Source organism: Fomitopsis serialis, assembly GCF_022376445.1.
Source record: "Fomitopsis serialis strain Sig1Antser10 chromosome Unknown B0H18scaffold_439, whole genome shotgun sequence".
In the NCBI taxonomy this organism is placed as follows: Eukaryota; Fungi; Basidiomycota; class Agaricomycetes; order Polyporales; family Fomitopsidaceae; genus Fomitopsis; species Fomitopsis serialis.
Genome location: NW_025955399.1, coordinates 1081 through 10462, shown reverse-complemented (window position 1 = coordinate 10462; position 9382 = coordinate 1081). Strand labels below are relative to the sequence as shown.

Sequence of the window (9382 nt, the reverse complement as noted above, 5' to 3'; positions counted from 1 at the left end):
CCAGTTCAAACAAAAACACCCCGGCGTCGTGCGTTAAGCACAGCAGGATACATGGCTAAAACCTGGGAGGAAAAAATGAAAAAACCTCCAGGTGTCAGCGGTGGTTCTCCACCATACTGACATAACTCACCATGGTCCAGGTGGAACCACGTGGCAGCGCTACTGCCGTCCGCCATCATGCGGAAGGTCCAGGGGCCTCCAGGGGCATAGTAGGAGCCGGACGCGAGCAATCCGGGTATAGGCGCGTAGTGTCCTCGGTCGACGTTGCCGCCGACTTTGGAACACGGGCGTTGAGCAGGCGGCGGCGGTGATATAGTCGCACGCGGGGACCACAGTGGCCCGCTCACAATATCGCATAAGACTGGTACTGTTCCATTGTTGTGACCACCAGTAGGGGGACGGCGTCACAGCATCCAAAGACATCCGAGATGAATTGCGCGACAATGTGTTGTGTGCATTCATCCGCAATTACCGCCATAAGGAACCGATTCGGGGATGACATGGAGATCGCACGACCATGGGCCGTGAGCGCATTGTGCACTCGGCGCATGAAGTGCGCTCGCAGGGACCGAAGGATATCTGCTTGGCAGCACATTAAAACATGCGCCTCGTCCTCCACCATGTTCCGCCCTTGGCAGAAGCGACAAATTCGCCACTCCCGCGGGATCGGTGGGGACCGCCGGCGCAGTCCCTCAATTGCGAAAGGGTGATCGGAAGCAAGCAGGCGGCAGATCGCTTGTCGAAGCGCTCGGGAGTCCAACGAAAGGTACTTGCGTCGGGCAATGATACCGAGGTTGTGACTGCGGGCACTAAGCAGACGTAGACGTTCTGAGCCACGCACTTCGTTGCTCAGGTAGGAGCGTAGCGACTGCAAGACTTGTTGCGCACATTTCTTCACGGTGTCCGGTGTCAGGGCGTCTGCGATGGGGAACTTGACTGGAACTGGTAACTGTTGCAGGGCGTACTGGAGGTCACTAATCCATGAAGCCGAACCAGTCAAAGCCATACTGCGAGACTCGGCCAGCGCGGCCAAAGGTAGTTGCGGGCGCTGCGTTACCACATAGAGGAGGTAACGCAACGCCAGCGATAGCCGGCGGTATCGTATGTCCTACAGACGATGCTCAGCCGATCTTCATCGAGTTACCCAAAACTAACTCTATGCACTCACCGTTTGAACGCACTTCTCTCACGCCGCAGTATGAGTGACAGCGCGACGGTAATATAGATGTCGGCGATGGCGGCGAGCAGTGGCTGTACGAAGGATGCAGTCTGGGCGAGACAGAAGGTGTCAGTGCGTTTGACAGGATAAGAATTGCGGCAAGAAGAATCATACCTTGGCTTTCGTGCTCATGAAGACGTCGGGAAGCTCGGGGTGCTCAATGCTGCGGGATTTTGGTCAATGGGCGCGACGACATTCTTGTGCTGGTCACAAACATCAAGCGGGTATCCACTATGAGAGAAGTTAATGGCATAAGTCGCAATTCGTATCGGCGCACTCACGGATGCCGAACGCTGCATGCGCGAGTGATACGAGAGCATTCATCAGGCCCGATTGTCAGTGTACGTACGGAATCAAACAAGTACTGACCGTATGACAGCAGGGACAACACGGTCTACATGCGCTGTTCATTCAGTACGTAGGTGTAATGTACGAGACCGTGACTTACCACGACTGCCGCGAGAGGCAATCCGAACCAGCGCTCTCCGACGACTAAGTTGCGTATGAGCACACAGACCAGTGGACGTGCACATGGACGTACGCTTCCAGATAGTGAATATATAATACCTGGGGGTGTCTCAGCTCATGCACTCACGGCTGCATCTAAGCTCATGGAGGACTCACATCTGCACGATGACGACGATGGTAGCCTAAAGGCGCGACGGTGATTTTGAGAGGCAGACGCACGATATCATGAGCACTCACTGCAAGAAACCATTCGATCTATCGCTTGTCAGCTTTACGATTGAGCACTTCATCGCACACTACTCACAGGTCCAGCACTATTAACCCAGCAGAATCAGCTCCGACGCCTTGACCTTTAGGATCATTTCTACATACATCGGCATCACTGTGAGAGCTGATGGGTTCCCGTGCCCTCGGAGCAGGAACTCCCACATTGTCTGTCAGAGAAGTTGAGTGAAAGCCAAGTAAAGACGTACAATCCACGTACGTCAACATGTGTTACTGTCGTAGCGGTGTCGAGAGCCCTAACGACGTCCCAGGTTAGATGCGTGAACGCCACGTCCGTCAGAAATGAAACTACAACCATAACAGACTAATCTGCGCAGACCATGTTAGGCGAGCCTCTCAGTAGTAGTACACCATGGGACTTACGAAGAGCCTCATTTTTTCTCGGTCCTCCGGGTACTGCGAGAAATAATACAACACCTGAGCACACGTACAACCATATAAACTTCAAAAATCAATAGTCAGCTTGAGCCGTGGAATAGGTCGGACGGCGCACATTACAGCAAAGACCATGCCGATGAAGAAACACCCGACGGTGCTATCTAGGTGAAGGTTGGGTCCCGTCATGGCGGCACTGAGAGACGGTGCTCAGATCCTTGCGACGGACGTTTTATGCCGAAACCGCGCGAAGCGGATCGCCCAAGCATGGAACAAGGATCACGATTCCGGGGATTTGTTCATAAAGGACGATCGTTCTAACGCCTCGGATGAGTGTTCTGCATGTCGATCCAAGAAGGCGTTGAGTGGCAAACCTTCTCGAAAACATGTACACACTGCGGCGCCGAATCATTTCTGCGTCTGACTTCGCTGTGGGGCCTCGGTAGCAATACGCATGTGACAAGGTGTAGCGCGACACTGTTGCTCCGATCTTAGGGTACAACCCGACGATGACAGCAACCTCAGTCGAAAAGCGAACAGGTGTGGGTCGTAGTTATTTTGCACTGCAGCAAAGCAGTCCTAGTGGAAAATTGTGCGTTGAAGATATCAGCGCCAGCATCCTCTCGTCCATTTCTTGAACTTACGAGGCCCCTCCTGTCCCCAAACCTTTGAGCCGTCCCCGCTGGCATGCACGTCGGCGGCCGAGGCGCGAGATTGGAGAAGTTGGATTAGAAGCGTGGCGCTATGCGGGGAAGACTTGTCGCATCAGGCAATCCCGAATCCCGATCTTGGAACTTTGGGCGGGCGCCCGATGCCCGATCGCGTACGGAGGCGCTGTGCGATGCTGTTTACCCGAAGGCCGATGCACTCGGCCACAAACAACCTCCTCCTCGCACACAAAAACCACAGACAGTCAAGGTCGATGGGCTTGGGGAAGTCCGCACGTTAATCCAGAATCGTGCCGCAGGGTGTTGCAGAGAATCACTGTGAGATGATCGCGGAGCACGACTGGAAGTCCTGTGCAACTTCTTCATCGTTCAAGTTCAGATATAATTGTTAGTCCGGAAATGCATATGACCGGACGAAGTAGCACTGAAGAGGAAGAGGACATCTGCAACCGTGTACACCGACCTGTCAAACCATCATTGGATGTATTTCTGCGAGGGATCCGGAGCGAGTGTTTCATATGTCTGAGGGATAATTCGGAGGATGCGTTGACGGGCTCGAGGATTAACTCGGCGCGAATGAGTTTGATTTCTGCAAACGAGATGGAGAGATAGATACTGGGTCAGGCGATGTACATACACCTGAACTCGATAGCCCGTACCACCGGCAAGTCGAACAGGCGAACCTGATGCAATGGGGGACTCTGGAGGCATGGTGGTCACCATACGGATAAACAGAGCAAAAGGAGCACTTACCCCGTATGCGAATGTGCCGGCTGAACGGTGAAGTGCACTATAAAGGTTCTAGCGTGCTCAAGGTAATAGCGCATTCTCGGAAGTTGCAGTCACAGGTCAAACGTAGCGCTAATGGAGGAGTAGAGAATACGCACAAGGCATCTGCCCGTCGGACTCCAAGCCATCTCGGACGGAATAGAAGACATGATACGCCGCAGAGCGTGAGCAACGGTGTGTGTGTATGCACCACCAAAAGGCAAGACCCTTCATGAATGCACGACTCCTCACTTCAGCACACTGAGCCATCGTCGCCTCCCCTGAGGAGGATGCGGATCACCGGGGAACGCGCCCCTTGGTCCTGCATGCCATAGCCGAGGCGATACATTGAGCGAGACGTCCTGCAGGAAACGACGCATTTGTGCCCACCGCCTGTCTGTCAACGTCCTCCTCTGCCTTTGGGCCCGCATCCAACTACTGACGCTGCTCCCGGTATCATCGAAGGGGCAAAGGGGCTCTCAAGGCAGTAGGCTGGAGCGCGGCATAGAGGTGATGGGTGAAGTACAGCGGGCTACTTGGTGAGAGGAATAGGCTCAACGCCGAGATCTGGAAATGCGATGGCGGACTGTCGTCACTGTCGTGTGATAGGACGACCTTGATCTTGCTGGATATGTGAGTGAAACACGTCTATGAACCAGTACTGGCGGCTCACCGCAGACCCAGTCCCTCACGAGCAATTCCTGCATCACCCGTGCGACGAATAGACGACCCCCCACTGATCGTCCCATCCTGAGGCAGGAAGCGCGACACGTGAGTGGTTGACTGATTGGGAAGGAATGATACCGAATAAGGAAAGTATCGTACAGCAGCCATTTGAACACCCTTCTGGGCTCTTCTGGGCATCCCTTGAGTCCCCTTCCGGCTTCAGGCAGACCCTTGTCTCGGTACGCGGCTGGCCGCACGCGCGCGGGGCTATTTGCCAATCGCGACCTGGGCCCCCCAGTCGGTGCGGTACTCGTCGTTGCGGCGCTGGTCTCGTCGTCCTACTACTTGTGGGTCCGCGTCGCAGGCTTTTGGTTCGTCGCAAGCGCACCGATAGAGGCGGTAGTATCGTAGTAAGATCTTAAATATTGTAAGAGTCTGTCAATAAACGCGCTTACTAGTAGCGAGATAGAGAGACGAGCGAAAAGAAAAAAAGAAATCGCTATTGCGATGATGGCACCCGTAGGCGCCGGCGCCGATTTCGACGTGTGACGGTTTTCCCCTGCACACTGCCCGACGCTGCACAGACTTTGCATTGTACGTCTTCCCGAAGCGCCCCTCCTTCAGATCTTCACGAGCCAGCGCTGGTGTTCATAGAGTAGTCATCGGGGCTGTAAGGATTCTGTACACACAAATGACATCCCGCCTCGGCGATTCAAATATTCAAGAGGCACCACTAACCCTAATCTCGGGGTCCCCCTGCACCGCGCGCGCGTTCAAGTTCAAGTTGTCACTCACACAACACTCACACCGAGTATGTACTCGACCACGACATCGCATCGGCGGACAACAATCACTCGTGCCACTCAGGCTCTCGCATACTCTCACCAAGACATCCGAGTCGACACGCGGACTCGAGCAGCTGATGTAAGTTGCTGGCCTTCAAGTTGTAGACGCACCAAATACTGTTATAACTTATAGCTGTCGCTCAGGCTTGCCACAGCTAAGCTGCTTCTGCAGCGGGCAGGCGGGGCTTGAGCACGGCGCGGAAGCCTCAAGAATACTACATACAGCTTGTCCCCGTTTCACTGTCACTATTGCTCGTGCATACAACGGCTTCTATCCGATAATCCGCTTCAGCCAGCTCACAATGTCCCGCCCACAGAACAGTGAGTGAACTCCCAACCGACACGTCACAGACGAGTTGTGCCACAAACGCGGAAGCGCTCCCCGGAAAGGTACCCAGCCCGTAGCAAACTCACAAAGACCCATTCCTCGACGCGGTCCTTACCAGCCCAGGGACACTCGCCGTCTACAATTGATCCACCGCGGCTTAGCCAGGGCGCTGGATAGCGCACCTTCCCCGGCAACAAGTGGGCCCCATCGCAAGGAGTCACCGTGCGCGTGGGGGAGGTGTGTGCCAGACATGCGGTTTATTACTCGAACCTGGCTAACACAATCATGTGGATGTCGAACGATCTCCGGCGGCTTCCACACTCGCTCAACCCAGTGCGCGCTGAGCTTACGACGCACGGAGCAACTCTTCTCCTGCGGTTCCGCGCTGCAAACTACCCATCGCCCGTGTGCGGGCCCCTGCGGGGGCGGGCGGCGCACGGTGGCCAATCTCGCTCGAAAGATCAAGCCGTGCGCGCCAATGCGAACACTCTCGGAATGCTCACGCACGCTCATCTTCGAGGACGGTGTCTTCAATTATAGGCAAACTCGCATCCCGCGCATCTCCACAACTGCACGTCGCCCTCGCTCTCGCTCGCGCCCAACGGCCTCTCCTACTTCTCCACGCCGCAACTCCTCCTCCCCCGCAGTGAGAATACGTGGTGCCCTCTGTCGATGTTCTCGTTGGCTTCGGGCCGGGTGATCGCATCCAGAGGGCACCGACCTCTCTGCCTCGCAGTTCCCCCCTCTTGGGCGGAAGAAGATGGAGCGCAGAGTTGGCGGCCCTTCCGGACAGCAGCGAGCGGTGCGGACACCACTCCAAAGCAGGGGCGCTAGGATGCTTCACCTCTGATTGGCATTCTGTGCGACGCCGCACTACTGCTGCACAGAATAACGTTCAATTTCCCTTGAAGCGTCCCCGCTACCACGCCACGCTCAAGCGCCGCTTCCCATCCTGCCTGGTCAAGACCTGACGCGCGGTACCTCTTCTCGCCCCCCCAAGCCTTCGCGGATCGCAAGGACCACTGATGCGGATGCTCGTGGCAAATCTGGCCACTCGTGCGTTTCTCGCGCAGGTGCGCGCGCTTCTCACTGGCAGGTCTGCCCGACTCCCACTTCGTGTTCACCGCGACCCTGCGCGCGTGGAAACGAGCTTGATCGGGCTGCGGTGCACGGACTGGGCACGCCTGTGTATGCGCGCAACTGGGACCGGCGATGCTTGGGGTGTTTTGCGTGCCACGCCCTCGGACCGCTCTCAAACGGCGAGCGGCGAGAACGGTGCGTGCCGTCCAAGGCAATCTCCTGATTCTGGGCCTTTCTCCTCCACCAGGCTCGCCGCTTACCATTCCGTTTCACGGATTCAACTGTTCCCTCACACGCTATAACCATCGGAGCTACCTGACACAGCATGCAGGTGGCGTGTTTAGCGCGCATGAACCTCGTCCCAGTAAGTTATCTGCCCTGGCGAAATGCACCGCACCTTTCACGACCTCCCCAGGCTGCGTTCAGCCGCCAGGTGTCATGCTCACAGCCTACGAACGGAAGGCACCGGTGTTCAAGTTTGTGCGCACACCGCGGACAGCATCCACACGCACCTCGAGGTCGACCAGAGCCAGCCGGGCGCAGGCGGCAGGCGTGCAAGTGCGCCGGATGAACCTGACGTACACCGTCGGCGATATCTGCAACTCTAGCACCGCATGAGTGGCCCGCCTGTCCACGCGTGTGGGCACCCCGCTGAACCTTGAACTGGGTGTTTAGGTACCACATCACGTTCGCGTATGCCCGACTGGCTGGCCTATCTGACATACCCGCATATGTCTACGGCATGCGGTTATTGTGCGTCTGCGCTACATCACCTTCACCCTCTAAACATACGGAGACTGTCCTTCTAGTGTGGTCCCTGACCAACGTGCGTATCACGCATGGATGTACAGTTGGGCAAGCGGAACTTAAGAGGTCATTGAAGCATGTGCAAGACGGACATAACCACACCGACGACAGCATCGATGTCAAGCGGGGCGGTGGCGTGCTCCACGACCATGTCGATGCTCGAGCAGATGCGGTAGGGCATACGGAAGACCGCTGTTGGGCAAGTACGAGGGCCGGCATACAACTTGTCGTGCAAGGGAGCAGTGTCGTGCTGGACTCGCGACGACACAGCGCTGAGTTATCGCTCATCCCGGCGACCGAATGAACTGAAGCTACAGATCCTGCGCTGCACTCTGCGCTGCCAGTATTGGATTGGATGCCACATCGGCCTCGTGTTCGCTTCCTCTGTTCACAACCCTGCGCAGCTCGATCCCACGTCAGCTATGTGGTCCATCTTGATTATCACTAAACCTTCCGGCTGCAAACCACCTGGATCTCACGGCATCCACTGACAGAACTTAGCAAAGAACCGCTTGCGACATCGTGCGTCTGTGTTCGACGCTTCTATACGCACCAACGAGCTAGCGATACGTTGTATCGGTCCATATATATATACATCACTTGCCCTCGCTCTCCCTGCGCTCTCCCCCTCGTCCAACTTCGAGTTTTCCAGCGCATACCAAAGAGCCATTGAAAGTCCCCACGAGGTACGACTCCGCTTTCGCCAACCGTTATTTTGACTGATATCGTGGTTTCCTTACAGCGACGTGACCACCAACGGTCCCCAGCACCGCGCGAACCGGCGACCAAGACGGCGCATCTTGGCCTGTCTGGTAGCCAGTATCCATACTAGTGTCTGACATCAGGTGTGTTTTTGCACCGCGCTCGTTCTTGGAGAGCCGTGGTCTGAGGCAATGCTATTAATAGTGTGCTTCCCTCGTCGAGGATCTGCGTGATTGTCGCCACACACGTGCAGGAGATTTTCATCGGTCCGATAGCGCGGTCACGTCGCCGTAGCGCACATCCTACGTCAACGAAATGGATAGATCCGAGTCAATGTAAGTGTCACTGTCCAGACGCGGGTATCCTAGTTGACACATGTGGACTACAGTACAGCCACATCAGCGGCCTCTCGCTGTCCTTCGATGCCGCGGCTTCCTGTGGAGGTCTGTGAACGAATCATCGACGACATAGCTGCGGGATGGGATGCAGATTATATCCGTACAAAGGGCGAGCCACATCTGACCACTCTCACATCCTGCGCGCTCGTGTGCCAAGACTGGTACCATCTGACGTGGTACCATCTTCGTCAACGCCTCTATCTACGAGACCGAAAGGACGTCCTCTCACTCTCCAAGGCACTCCGCGCAAAACCTCGTCTCCGTCAGGCCATTCAACATGTCGTCATGTCGGGTGCTTCTCCCAGGGAGCGTCAACCGATCCGGCACCTGGGGACATTTGCCGCTATGCTCGCGGGCAAGGTTCCAAGGTTGTCGAGTATCACCATTGAAGATGCTGAGTGGACCATCGGCTGGGCCCGAGTAAAGGACATCGGCTACCTGGTTGCGTTCAGGTCCATTAACACTCTAAACATCCGCAACGTCACCTTGTCGAGCGTCGCCCTGCTGTCCCACCTCGTTTCAGCACTCCCGCGGCTTAGGGATATATGGTGCTACCGTGTTGACTGCTTGCAGAAACAGCACGTCTCCCCGGCCTCCCTCCCACTGAACTGTGCTAATCTGGAGCTTCTCGATGTGCGATGGGTTGCACCAGCAGTCGAAGACCTCTTTGTGCAGATGAGCCGGGCTTCTCGAATGCGCTTTCTCAATCTTGGGGTGGGCGGCGAGTTGGATTCATCCTCGGCAGCCAGCAGAAGCCAGACACTGCTGGATGC

At 56.1% G+C, this 9382-nt stretch overlaps 2 protein-coding genes across 2 annotated transcripts; both read right to left on the bottom strand.

The window, feature by feature from the left end:
* Window positions 1-343: 343 nt before the first annotated feature.
* B0H18DRAFT_1068269 (uncharacterized protein) lies at window positions 344-1105 on the bottom strand (the record flags this gene model as incomplete). The annotated part of the gene is made up of 1 exon (XM_048031192.1): window positions 344-1105. A coding segment is annotated over one exon (762 nt), but the record flags the coding sequence as incomplete, so codon positions are not given.
* A 5347-nt stretch (window positions 1106-6452) lies between these two features.
* B0H18DRAFT_963136 (uncharacterized protein) lies at window positions 6453-7690 on the bottom strand (the record flags this gene model as incomplete). Its single annotated transcript, XM_048043149.1, has 4 exons — window positions 6453-6796; window positions 6963-7017; window positions 7285-7418; window positions 7612-7690. 4 exons carry the CDS (start codon window positions 7688-7690, stop codon window positions 6453-6455), a joined length of 612 nt encoding a protein of 203 aa, XP_047884599.1.
* Window positions 7691-9382: the final 1692 nt, after the last annotated feature.